The sequence below is a fragment of the Lutjanus erythropterus genome, chromosome 17 (assembly GCF_056507025.1).
Source record: "Lutjanus erythropterus isolate fLutEry1 chromosome 17, fLutEry1.hap2, whole genome shotgun sequence".
In the NCBI taxonomy this organism is placed as follows: Eukaryota; Metazoa; Chordata; class Actinopteri; order Lutjaniformes; family Lutjanidae; genus Lutjanus; species Lutjanus erythropterus.
The window spans coordinates 16167133-16181666 of NC_139333.1; the positions used below are offsets into that span (position 1 = coordinate 16167133).

At 40.7% G+C, this 14534-nt stretch overlaps 1 protein-coding gene across 1 annotated transcript in view; it reads left to right on the plus strand.

Annotated features, from left to right (window-relative positions):
• LOC146312021 (protocadherin-15-like) overlaps positions 1 to 10730 on the plus strand; it is a 232436-nt gene extending 221706 nt beyond the window's left edge. Inside the window, exons 39-41 of the mRNA XM_084740319.1 lie at positions 4920 to 5049; positions 5490 to 5702; positions 9299 to 10730. Of these exons, the coding sequence (XP_084596445.1) occupies positions 4920 to 5049; positions 5490 to 5702; positions 9299 to 10063 (1108 nt within the window). The 3' untranslated portion in view covers positions 10064 to 10730. The remainder of the gene's footprint in view (positions 1 to 4919; positions 5050 to 5489; positions 5703 to 9298) is intronic.
• Positions 10731 to 14534: the final 3804 nt, after the last annotated feature.

The window sequence follows — 14534 nt, forward strand, 5'->3', positions numbered from 1 at the left end:
TGCATGCACACACACACACACACATACACACACTCATACACACACAGCTAATTCTCTCTGCCTAGCATTGCAATACTGTAGCAGCTAATCAGGCAGCCAGCCGTGGAGGCAGACAATGGGCCAGATGCTGTTGGCTTAGAGCAACATCCACAAACTCATGTCTGACTCGGTATGTACACAGGAGCAGGAAATCAGACTTTGTGACCTGGTGGGACTCAGATATAATCACCTTATTTGTCGTAGTTGTTAATGAAAGGTGCAGGATTTTTTTTCTAAAATGAAGCTAACAAATGCTAAACCACCACTTGGGACAGAGGCAAAGTTTTCAGAGTTCGGAGAGTTTTTGAGAAAAAGACAACAGCCGTTCCAGTATTTACTTCCACAGCCATAGGTATCTATTTGGAAACTGTTTGGACGGATGGATGATCACCTTTTGACCTTTCCTTTAATCTGTCTTCAAAAGATGAAATCAAAATGGGATTTTCTCCGCATGTGGGAATGCAGCCATCTGCCATTGGCATGATTCTGATTGGATTTATACAGATGCTGAAAATAACTTGAACCATTTGTTGCACAGGTCTGGTGTTTGATGCATGGCTGAAAAAAAAAACAACAACACAAAAACAACAAAACAAGCCAAATTCATGTTGCCCTCTAGTCAAGAGTAAAATACTCCAACCCGTACACGCCACAGAGCAGTAAGGGATTAAATCTCGCTTTTCCAAAATCGTTACTGGCGTGGGTGATGAGCAGTGTGACTGTCATGAAGCTGATAGGTGCTGAGTTAGGGCACCCACATAAAGAAATATAGGATGAGACGGGTGAAATCTGGCATTATCAGTACAATGAGGATGCAGTTTTCATGAAGCAGGACAAAGGTGGGAACATAAAGAGGAGGAGAGTAAAAATCTGCATGTCCAGGTTGTTTGACGTTGGATGCAAGGCGTATGAAAATACGCATTACAAATTGGAAACAATATTACAGGGATGGTTGAACATTTGGAGAAATGTGCTGATTTGCTTTCTTTCAAGGAGTTAAAGCTCCTTTATGCCCATTTCTGTACAAAACCAGATATGTACATTTTAAACATGGTTGGGAGGGTTACTTTAAAAATGTATTCCAAATCATGTATTCGGAAACATTAAAGTAATGTAACTTGATTACTGTCTGTTACTTTAGGATTATTTCAATACCAAATATGGTGAAAGCATTTAGCCTAATAAAATGTTGTCCAGCTATTCCTTCCATCGTCATGTGTGAACGTGAATTTCTCAGTAGAGTAGTAGTATTGACAAGTTAGCCAGCTAACTGTATTTCTGTGTAGCTAACATTAGCGGCTGGTCTTTGTAGCTTATGTTAGCTACATTAGTTGGCAGTTGGTCTGTGAAGCTTAACTTGTAGATGTTTATTTTAATCAGATGTTGAGTTCTTGAATGATGGCAGAGATTCCACAGCTGGAAGGCAATCACTGTACTGTGAAGTTTTCTGATTTAAAGATAAAATTTCCACCACAGAAAGCATTTTGATAATGAATGGCTGTCAGATGGTTTCACTGAGACCAGAGTGGTGTTGTGAGACTTGTGAAGTGTGTGCAAGCTGTTCATGGTAGTACATCGTTCTTTATTTAAAATGTATAAAAGTTGTGATCCTGCCAGTAATCCCTATATTAACTAAATGTATCTGTAATCTGATTATGTATTTTTTCTGTAACTGCACTGGAATACAGTTACCTTTTTTTGCATCCTAATTACATAATCCCATTACCTGTAATCTGTTTCTCCCCAAACCTGAAGACAACAATGTAATCCTGGGCTACTTATTGTTTTAATGTGAGAGAGACCCCTTGTGGCAGAACATTTTGTGCATTTAACTCTTGGCAAAAAAAAAAGGTAAATAAGTGTATTTCCCAAAATGTCAAACTGTTCCTTTAAAATTTGTTCCCATTTGTAATTAATGTCTTCATACACATTCATGCACATCATTTAAAACAAGCTGGACATGCAAACTTCTACTCCAGAGATGTGATATTACTAACAAAGTTAGGGGATTTTCGAGAGGCAGATGAAGAAAAGAACGATAAAACTGAACCAGCAGACATGACTTTTTGTCCCTTTTATGCATCAAGCTCCAAAAATATATGGTCTAAAACTTCCCATAATGCAACTAGATAGCAATTTTCTTTAGAGCCCCCTGTGTGGTAAATGACCACTTCTTGACATCTCCAAACTGACAGTGTATAATGCATGTTCTGGTAAAATACGTGGTGTTATAGTGATGTCACTTGAGTCATTTTCTTTTCAAACCTCACTGCAGAGACTGTGCAATTGTTTTTACAGGCTGTTACTTTTTACCATGATTAGTAAATGGACGTTCACATGCAGATTTAATAGATTCCCCGTAATAACCTAGATTTAATACACCAAAATACTAAGTCCATTTTCCACACTCTAAATTCTTCATTTTGTGTAATTTTGAAAAAAAAAAAAAACTTCAAATGAATTCAACCTTGCACTTATGAAACTTTTCAAAAGGTATTCAAGCATACAACACTAGTAGTAGTGTCATGTTTAGGCCTTTTACTGTAGAAAGTACACACGTCCTGCTGGGACTGACCATCAAACAGTCATTTAGCATTTGGACACCCAACTAAAACAGGCCAGTGACCCAATTAGGTGCATTCTGGTCCATACACACACAAAAACACATCACCAACCCTTGGCTGCAATGCCTGGCGACTTTGAAAGGCATGAGCTAATTCTCAGTTTATTACTGCCCCCTTGTGGAAACATGAGGAGAGGGAAGAGTGAGAAAGAAAGGAAAAAGAGAATGAATGAACGGAGGGAAAGAAAGGAGAGGAAAGACCACTCGGAAGGAAGAAAATGTAAGCAAAGAGTTAGTGTAGCCTTTAAGTAATTTGATTGTGTGTGTGCACTTCAGTTTGAGTCTGCGGGTTAATGACTGTGAAATCCCATAAGCAGGTTTTAGTGGAAGGTTAAGACTCATTACATTAGCTTGCAGAGGCCATACTCTAAGGATTATAGCTGTGAAACACTTATAACTGACCCACTCTTTTTGTTTTGACCCTTCCATTGTTCATTTGTTCTTCTTTCTTTCCCTAACGCACCTCTGCCTCCCCTTTATCTCACCCAAACACATCCGTCATCCACTCGCCTCTTCCATTTGTTTATTACTTGGCTACTTAATGTAATAGGGAGGGCTACTTCTCCCACCAGTTGACTGTGAGCAGAGTGATTACAGGAAGAAAACTTTTCTGTACAACTCTGTTACGGAGCCCAGCCAAAGGACTTCCATCAGATTTGTTACTTTAATCACACTGGGACATATTGTTTCCAGGATAGCATTTGAAAAGATGTGTTTTTTTTTTGACCCACTGGCTCTCCGAGTTGCTTGCTGCAGGGCACGAAGCCCAAACAGTGATACACAACACAGCTTTTTTGGCCGGGGGAGCCGAGGCAGGGCTCCCGGCAACAGGCAACAAAGAGAGACAAAAGGGAGGGGAATCGATTCCAGTGTTTCCTGCTAACAAAATGTCTCCTGGCAACAAAATGCTCCTTTTGTGATAAAGGCCGCTTTGCTTAGGCAAGTCATTAGACCGTGCTTATCATCAGAGTGAACAGCAGTTTTGCCCTGTGTGTTGCTGCTTTAAGTGTCTGTGGATAAGCATTAGCCAAGTGCAACTGTTTTGTTTGTCCATTATATTTCTCACCTGTCCTCTTCTGAATGATAGAAACTGTTGAACAGTACAACAGCTTCCTGTAAATAATAAACTATTTGTTTTAACATAAAAAGGTTAGTGTCCAAGCTGCCTCAAACTTTTCTAGTCAAATAAATGTGATTTTAATTCAGTTGTACTTGAGAAAACATGTTGAATAAACTTAAGATATTAAGTTCACCCACTACTGATAAACATTTATGACATTTAACACAAACTTTTAATTAACTAATTGAATGCTAACCTCCATCATGCTTTGCAGTGTTTCATTATTGTGCAAACCTGCAACTTAAAGTGAACTGGAGACACACAGCAGTTTTTCATCATATATGTTTTCTTCATACCATAAAAAAGAACAATGCATTCTGGGAAGCTGATATGCTGATCTTGCTTCTTTAAAAACTGAATTTAATGAGTTGATTGAACTTCGTATAGTACGTTCATTCATTTAAGTCATCAATTTCAGTCAAAAGACTTCAAGTTCATTAGAAATGTAAGTTTAATAAACTTGAATAAGCCCTGGGAGGCGAGTGGGAAAAAAAAGAAAATTCTGGTGATTCATTCTAAGTCTGATCTAAATTTATTTGTTTATGAATTAAGAACAGGAGGAAGAAAGATATTGCTGGGTTAATGGTTCCAAGTTGCATCCTAGAAATTAGTATTGTTAATTAAAATTAGAGGTATTTTAATTAGAACTAATCTGCCTTTTGCATTAAAATACATTTCCAGCCAAGTGAAGGACATGACAGTAATGTTACATAACTTCCTCATGCACCATATACAGTATGTGTCTTGTGTTTAGAGTGCATGGGAAAAAAATTTAAACTCACCTGGAAGAAAATCTGAATGTTTTTAGATCGATTGAGAAAATGGGATAGTGGTGCACTTCAAACAGAAAAATACTGATACTGAAAACTTTTTTGTCCACCTGTTTCACAAATGAAAAGAATTAGTGAACTTGAACTTAGAGAGATCATCCTGATAAAATCTTTTTATTCACCTCTTCTTAAGGCATAAACACAGTAGAAAACAATTTCGACCAGACTTAGATAATGGACCACCAGAATTTTATATTATTCTCACTTGCCTCTCACTGTTTCCTTGGCACAGCCTCTTACTTTTTATTGTTTATCTGTAAATCTCTGTTTGTTTGTTTTTCTTCCCTTCCTCCCTCTCTCTGTCCAGGTATGACCTTCCACAGTACGGCAGTCGCAGGAAGCTGATCTCACCCTCCGGCCTCTACGATGAATATGGAGAAGTTGTTGTTGATGACGATGGGAGCTACTACTACAGCCCACAGGAGTCTGACGGAGAGGTAAAAAAAAAAAACACATAAACACATCATATGTTAAGTTGAGAAGTTGCTGAAGGGTCACTTATTGATTTTAAAGTTGATTTTTAAAAGTGTTCTAACAGAGACAAAACAGAAATGAAGTTAAGTACTGAATTAAGTTTTAGTTCAGCAAAAAAATATATGAAAAAGCAAATTTTTAACAAATGGACTATTTTTAATCGAGGCTCGGTTGTTTAAATGACATTACATTTGGTGAAGCGTGCATTATTGCTTATTTAGGACTCAAAACTCAGGGACTTGACTATGGAGTTGCAAAAAGAAATGACTTGGTCAAGAATGGGAGGTGCAATGTTAAAGCCTACTCCTAATATCAATGCTGACATTAATAGTGATACATGTCTTGTTTGCTCCTTTTCTAAAATTTCTTATCCGTTTTTGAATTAATATCATCATGACAACAGGTGAGGAGACAGTTTCAAGGAGGTAGATTAGCCCCACATCCTGCCTACCTCCAGCCCCGTCCTCCACTTTCTCACGGGCCCTCAAAGAAGACGCCAGGAGCCCCAGCCGCGAGAACTGAGGGCGACAAAAAACAACCGCCAGACGGTGGTCCAACCATGAGCACAAAGCCCAAGAGCTCAAGCGCGGCCGCCAGGTTGAAGGCCGTGATGAGAGTGAGCTCACTGCTGTCCTCTGGGAGCAAAACATCTGGACAACCTCCTGCCATCCACCCGCCCTGGAATAAAGCCCGAGTCAGGCCGGTGGAAGAGGGGGAAGGAAGCAGAGACAGAGTAGACAGAGTGGAGGAAAGAAAAGGGGAAGGAAGAGGATTAGAGAGAGGGGAAATGGGGAAAAGAGAAAACAAAGGGGGAGGAAGAGATGAAGCAGCAGAAAGAGGGAGGGAAAGAGCAGAAATGGAAACGTGGGGAAGAAGCAACAGAGGTGGCGTAATGAACAATGCGATGAGAAATGCTTTGGAAAGAGGAGAAGGCGTCAGGCCAGAGCATAGGGGCGAGCTCCCTGGCTTGTTGTCCACCGGCCACTACGCCAGCCTGGACGGCGGCATAGTCATCGACGGGAGTTATTTCCAGACGTCAGTTGAAGCCAGCAAACCCCCGCCGGTGAAACAAAAGCTGAGCGAGGCCCTCAGTCTTATCTCCCTCGCCAGAAGGCTCCAGGGACCCACCAGGGTGGGAGACGAACAGTGGAGCGATGGAACGAGCTGGGACCGAGGAGAGGGGAACAGCAGGAAGATGTATGGCTCCGTAGGAGATATGAGTGTTTCTGCATCAGTGTCGGAGCAAGCCAGGGGAGAGGAGAGGAGGAGGCGGCTGGAAGAGGAGAATAATAGTTCCTCTGAGCATTGGTGGAAGAGAGAGAAAAGATTTCATGACAGTGATTCAGAAACAGGAAGTGGCAGCAAAGAGTCTCCATCAGAGTTTAGTCAATCTGACGCGAGCAGCCTCACCTCATCAGTCACAGCCGAGCGAGACAAGACCGAATCTGATACAGAGACGGAAAAAAATGAGTCTGACTCAGGGACAGAAAAGGAAGAGGGAACTCCCGACACAGAGTCAGAGAGAGGGTCAGAGTCTGAGCGGGAGTCGGGGCTAGAGAGTGAGGATGAGGGGTCGAGCAGAAAACGCTCAAAAAGTGTCAGTAAATGTTCTGCACGTAGAAACAGTATTAGCAGTAAACGTAGTAGTAGCAGTAGTAGTAGCAGAAGAAGTGCCAACGTCAAGAGACAAAGAGGCAAAGCAACAGATAGAAACAGCAACTCTAAAAGTTCAAGATATTCAGGTTCTAGGCCCAAAACGTCTAAACATTCCCGCTCTTCACATGAAACAATAGAAGAAGAGGGCGGAGAAGACAGCGAAGCAGAAGAGGAATCAGAAGAGGAGGAGGCAAAAAGCACTAGTTCTCGAAAGTCTTCGTCAAGCAGGCGATCCACCAATCGCATCCAATCAGAGAGCGACGACTTGTCACCCATCATCGAAGACACTGAGGAGGAGGAGGAGGAGAGAAGCAGCAGTCATGGTGGCAGAAAGGGAGATGAGAATGAAGAGGAAGAAGAAGAGGAGGAGGATTTTGAAAATGAGTCAGCTGATTGAAATGCAGATGAAGCCTCAGCCCCCCTTCAAAGATTAAATTCTTTGACACCAAGTAAGATCTGGGTGAAAACCTCTGGATTGGGCGTGAAGTCGTCACCTGGGTGGAATTTATTACTATAATCTGTCTTCTTTTTCCTTGTTTGCTGTAATTTACATTCACGGGGGTTGAACTTGCCTGTGTGTCCCCCTCTCAGATGATCTTTCTGGGGATCTTTCTGCCACATTCTTCTGCATGTATCTTGATTGCCCTTCCTCCAATCGGCCTCCCTTCCCTTCCATCTCTTCATCAGTCTCGACTTCCTCTAAAACAGCTCTGATGCTCCTGAAGCGCTCGCCTGGTTTACGTACCTGAAGTTTTGATGTGTGTCAAGCTCCACTTCCAGCCGCTTATTTCTCTGTATTCGCTGACCTGTCTTTGCAGCACTAAAACTTTTACATTAGTCATTTCCATTTCTGTGTCGATCCTTGCCGTCAGTTCTTCCAGCACCTGTTTTATCTCCAGGGGAAAATTATATGCTGTCTTTGTAATGGTAAACACATTCTTTCTTCCATACTATCAAGGCTAAATGGAAAAACTGGGGGTTATTTTGTTATTTTCTACTTCTGAAGTGTGTGCACTTGCAGAAGCAGTGTTTTTCTACTCTAACAAAAAGGAGGTTTTACCATCATATAATGTTTTTACGTTAGCAAGACTTACATCCATTATAGAATCAAGACACGGTAAAGCTTTTCCTCAATGCTTAAATTTGTTTAAATTATTGGAACCACATTATCAAAAGGCTGCTTTGTGTGATATCTGGAGTAAACACTGCTGCTCTGACTGTCTTTGCTGTGTAGTGTGTTTGCAGTGTAAAAGCGCTACCTTTATTTCTTGATTTTACGGGACATACATCTTAAAAAGAAAAATGGTCACAAATTAAACTTAAGCTGAAAATGTTGCTTCTCCTGACCTCTTGTGGTTAAAGTTCTCCTCGCCTTGCTGCAGTAGAGACATATTGACGCTGTGGTCTGGTGTGGTTACGTACAGGTCGGTCCCATACGCTCAAAACCACAGGAGGTCACAGTGAAGCAAAGCTAATGTTAAAGTATAGATTCAGATTTTGCGAGTCTTTCTTAAAACAATACTCACATGCCTACATTTACAGTACATTGAAAGAGTCAGTGGTTACTGTAATCTTTCTTCTGTCCAGACTGGCTGAGGAGAGATCAGCTAATGTCATGTAATGGGGAAGTTTAACCCAAACTAAAATGAGTTCTCAGCAGTTGCAGCCAAATCTTCCAAAGTTTCTTCCAAAGTTACAGTTGATATCGGTAAAACGAATTACTCTATTAGTTTGTGTGTTTTCCCTGAGGCTCAGCAAGGAAAAACTGTCAGGGAAACAAAAAGAAGTAATTTCAGACTAAAATCACTTTAACTTTGCAGAGACTCTCTGGATTTGACTAAAGGTCAGTTCATGGTTGCCACATCCACGTGGCTGTACGGGTCCATGTGACTGAATCCGTCTCCGTGTGCAAACGTCCACGTGGATCCATGTGCAGACGTCCACACGCCTGCCAGAAAAACAGACTAGATGCTTGTTTTGTGTACTGCATCATGTCATGCATATGTGGTGTATTAACCACCAATAATCTCAGTAAATGGCAGGTGTCAGTGTAAGAGCCGTTGTATTGAACTACATTGGATGGTACAGGTCAGGTGTGCTAAATTATGTGGCTATTTAGTGTACAAACCCTTTTGTGATCCATAGTCTGACAATTTCATAGTGATTAATGTATTAAGAATCTGACTTTGAAGAAACTTATAATTTAATTGAAATTTAAATTATGTTCTCAAATGGTCTAGTTGTTCATACGAAGATGCATCATTTATAGTAGGATATATTTGTATATTGTTTATTTCAGTGGAAAGAATACTTGTAAATGTTCAGGCACGACAGGAGAGCACAGCAACTGTGTGAAAAAAGTGTTTTAAACCATGAGACACAGCTCAAACGCCCACAGACGATAAGTGACCAGGAGTTCAGGAAAACCAATTAAATTTTTGCTTTTTATCTTCAGGGGACCTTGTGTTTCTCTATCTGTACAGGATTTATAAGAACAAATAGAGAATTCTGCCTGATTTAGAAGTTGAACGACATGTTATTTGTGTGTGTTTTCAGCTCGGCAGCAGAAAACGTCGGATCAAGCTGGTGGTGGATCGGGAATATGAGACCAGCTCCACCGGTGAAGACAGCATGCCGGAGAACCAACGCAGCCGTTTGACCTCCACCCTCAACAGCCACGCCAATGTCAACGGCAGCATCTACGTGGCCCAGAACGGCTCCATCATCCGCACCCGACGTTCAGTGAATGCCACAGGTCCCACACACACGCACACCAACACGAACAACAACCTCAAACTCCCCTCCCCCGTCTTCAGCTCGCGGCTGGCCAAGCACTTTAAAAAACTCGACAAAATGGCTGCCACGCTGGAGGAGCGAGTCCCCCTGAACAGCCCCAGAACAGACGTTGGGTGCAACACGCTGCGCACCTTCCAAAGCTCGGGAATGGCCGCCTCTGCGACGGCCACTTCCTCTTTCTCTAACACTGACAACAATAAAACGCTGAACGAGTTTAACACTCGACAATCCAGCATTTCTTTAGGGTCGTCCAGCACCAGCAACACTGGCGTGGAAAGTGTGGCGTCCAAATCAAACCTGCTCAAAGCGGCGCAGGGCAGCACACAGCAGCCTCAGAGCACAGCGGAGAGAGACGAGCTGAAAGAAGGCCAGAGAGAGTCGAAGGTAGACGGCAGTAACGATGAAGATGATGGACTGGTTATGAGGGCGCCGTTAGAGTGCCCGAGCGACAGAACGCAGTCGGATGAGGAGGAACTGTGGATGGGCCCGTGGAACAGCCTTCACATACCCATGACCAAACTCTGACTGATCGTGACCCCACTGTGCTCGCTCCTTATTGCCAAGATCATTAAAGCGTTCAGACATCATTTTTGTTCATTAGTTGTGGAACTAATGGGGATGCTCCAATCCAATTAAACAAAATCTAATTAACAGATTGGTACTCAGCTAAATGGTGAATTAACATATTCTGAATTTCATTAAGATGTAAGATTCATCAAATATGGACTAAAATAATTGATTTCTTGTTTAAATTCAGAGACGGATGATAAAAATGCATTAAAAAAGAACAGGTAACGTGGCCTCTAATTGGTTGTTTTGCCAGATGTCTAATTAAAATGCTTTATTACTGCACAATCTGTCAATCGGAGCGTCCATTAAGCTGCCACACCTTGGAAAACTGGACCTACAACGAGAGGACTTGTTATATTTCTACTTTGCTATGAGAGAATGAAAGAAACTTGAGGAAAAAGTCTATGAACTTTTTACGGCCCTTTAAGCGACTGGTGTCTCTGTATGGAACTGCGTTTGTTTCATTCAGTATTACGGCTACTGGTGGCGCAACTCATCTTGAATTTGCCTGACACTTTGCATTGACACATGAAGTCTTGTATTGTTCAAACTTGCCTTTTTATCTTTGTCAAGTAACTTGGCAAACTTTATCCAAATAAAAAAAAACAATTTCATCCATTAACACATGGCGTTTGGCTAATTTGGTGCTGTGTTGTTGAGGACCATGTTGAGATGTTTACATGACACCATGTCAAAGTGGAGACGACAGCGTCTTTCTGATTCATATTTGCAGATTTAAAGGACCAGTGTGTAAGATTTGTAAGGTTTGTTCGTTTTGTCCGCGCCTTTTGTAGATATTAACGGCCCATTCTGAAGTAACGGGAACATGATTCTATTTTCACTATAAACTAATGAAAACATACTTGAGTATTATTTATTATTTCTGCCATATTCTATATAGAAATAGAATATAGATAGATCTATGAAAATCTTACACCTTTAATACTTGGTCCTTTAAAATATGTCAGAACTTTCTTGCCAGGAGTTTGTTGAGAAGATTGATACCACTCTGGCGTTTTTAGAATAAATATGTAGCAGCTGGCTAAGCTAACCAGTCAGCAACCTGTTAGCCTAGCTTAGCATAAAGACTGAAAACAGCCAGCCTGTCTCTGTCCATCTACAGTAGCAGCAAATCCAAATCTCACTAATCAACACATTATATGTTAATCTGTACAAATGTAAAAGTTAATGGGCTGCTAGTTCTAGCTATATATTTATCTTACAGATATGACAGTGGTATTAATGTTCTTATTTAACTCAAGTAAGTGTATTTTATGTTAGCCAAGAACGGCCACGTTTGCAATTAGTTTTTTTACTGTCTTTATCTCGAGATCACAAGTCAATTATTTCATTATCTCACAATAACAAAGCTTTTTCTCTTGTGATAATTTGTGTTATCTTGTGTTATAGTAATTTATTTTGTTATCTTGAGAAAACATTAAGCTGCTTTCTCAACAAGAAACTGTATGATGCAAAAACTACTTGTTTTGTTGTCTTGTTTTGTCAAGATCACAGGATAAATTTTATCAAACCTGACGAGTTATCACTGACCCACTTTCTGCCTGTCTTAGACCGTGATTGAAATACAGTCTGATGCACTGATCAGTACTGACTACTGTTTGATCTGTCATTTTCAACTTAAAATCAGTTGCTACAGTTGCCAAAACACCAGAACTCCTGATCTCTGACGAACATTATAAGTAATAAGAGGAAGCAACCATTTGTTTTCTTGTGAAATGGGTTGATTTTCTCCTTATCTCAAGATAACAAAGCTAAAGGAAGCAGTAATTAGCTTGTGATCTTGAGATAACAGCATTAAAAGAACATAATTCCATACACAGCTGTCCCTGACTTCCATAGCAAATCCAAAAATGCAGAGCTATTAATTTAATATATCCAAATGTGTCCTCTCTTGCACAAAGAGTATGAGTTGTTACAGAGGCTTTAACATTTCTGAAACTTGAAAAAGGCATATTAATGAATACTGCAGTGAGATTTTTTCTTTTAGGAATATCTAGATCTGGAGGCTCTAATCTCAGTCTAAAAGGGTATTTTGAGGATGAGATCAAATACGTTTGGTTGAAAGAGTCAGGTGGATGCTGAGTGCTTGATTTTTACTATCAGTTCCTGCTGGTAAAATACACAGACCTGATTTAAATTAGACATTAGCCATGAAAGAGGAATGCAGATGAAAGTGAGGTGGCAGATAAAAGTTTTTAACTCAATTACAGGCTGTGAGAGTTTTGCACATATTTTCGACATTAGCATTTTGTTTTTCACCGAGGAAGAGGGAACAGTTTAGAAAGTGATCAGACTGAAGTGATCCCTGAGAGATACAATTAACAGAGCACGTGGATCCCTCTTCTCCCTCGTCAATATTCATCACGATAAAGGTGGGACAACTTTTAAATTGTGAGCCACATTGCAGTGAATTGTTTAATTTGAAGTCTGAAAGAAGCTGGGCCATTAGGCTTCAGAATTAGCAGGTTTTAAAACTCTCGCATTTAATTTGATGACTGCATAATTTTGCATTAAGGAACTCAACAGAGGGTGCCACAGTGGTGGTGATATTTAAAACTGAGTGCTCCTTATTACCCAAAATTAGCGGACTGTACCACGGAGTAATATTTTAAACAGTTTCTGGAAGGAAGGGCACGCCTGAGCCGCTGTTATTGATTCAACTAAATGAGCTGATTATGTCGCTGATTCCTGACTCCACTGTGCTTTATTGGAGGAGGAGGTAGACTGAACTCGGCTCATTAATCTACGACACAGGCACAAAAGATTTGATTAGTAGCTGAAATTATGTTCATTGTGTTCTTATTAATTCATGCACCACAGATAAAGAAATGAGAGGCTCCAAAATATCTTGGCGTTCAAAACTGTAGCTGTTAGTAACAGGTCTTGTCTTGTTTTGATGTCTCATTTATATTCAGGTTTACCAATGAGACATGACAGTGTGATGCGGGCCAGGACTGAAGTGAGTGCTTGTTTGTTGCCATGCCTGCAGATGCCCTATAACTGTGCCTTATTAGCTGGAAAACACAATGGGACCACAGCATTAAGCGGAACCCAGTCCCAAGATTAAATGGGATACCAATAATACAACAAAACTAATTTACACATGTTTTGTTAAAGGTATATCTCGGGGAAAAAAAGCCTTTTGGAGACCCAAATGAAGGAAAAATACATTATAGTGCATTTTCTCTTGTTGAAACCACACACAAAAGGAGTGTAATGGTGGAAAAGCAGTTCATATAAAAAGCAACTCACAGCAAACAATTACATACATTCTCTGCTCTAGCTTCATATTTCACCTAAAAACGGCACATTGTCATTTTGGGGATTTTATTGGCTCTACAAAGCACCAAACAAAGGCACTACTATACTATGTAGTTAACATATATTTACATCTTCAATTTTCAAAAAACTAGAAAAAAAAATTGAATATAAAACTTATATTTCTACATGTGGTACTAGTGGTTCTTGTCATTGTTTGATTGGAGGCAGACCCTCCTAATAGCTGTTTGAAGCTGTGAGTTAGAGGGCCTCTTGATGATTGTGTAACCACCATCGGATGTGTGAGTAGAGCGAGACCAACATAGTATCAGTGCCTTTCTTTTTTACAATGATGTTTGATCTTAGAAGAAGGCCTGGAGGCCGAAACATTATCAGAAAAAGAAATGCACACGGAGCCAGATTGAATGACGCTTCTTTCATGCATTCAAGTCTACTTTCAGCGCTCAGCACCCTCAAACAATCCCTGGTGTGTGTTACTCTTCTAAACTATATAGATTTGTCACCTGCACGATCTGTACCAATTGGCTCGGTCTTTACACAAGAGAGGAGAGGCTGGCTCTTCCTTTTAACTCAGACTCTTGTTAGCTATTTTGGGCAGTGGACAGGAGATGGAAGCTCCTATTGGCTCAAGTGTGGTGTCAATCTGCACAATCCAGACACATGGATGTAAGTAGGGGGACTTTTACGTGCTTGTTTGTGAGTATTTATCTGTGGAAATAGCGTTTTGGGCTTAATTTATTACTGGATTAGACTGACTGGGGTTTGTGGCTGGGGCAAGACAGGACCTTTCTGTGCGGAGTTTGCCTGTTCTCCTCGTGTCCATGTGGGTTCACTTTGGGTACTCTGGCTTTCTCCCATAGTCCAAAGATATGCAGCATAACAGGTTAATTGGTAATGGATAGATCAACTGGAAGTTGCAATGAAACAGGAGCGTGTTTGTTAGAATATTATTGATCAGCACGTTACTACAAGTCTCCAGTGGTGAGTTCCCTCAGTCTTGTAATGGTTTGCTGGTCTGTGGTGCTGATTGTACCTCCTTCTGTGATTGTATCTACACATGGTCGGCATCAATTGAAACACGAGAATCACATCTCTCTTATGGTGTGTCACAGGAGTATTCATGTTT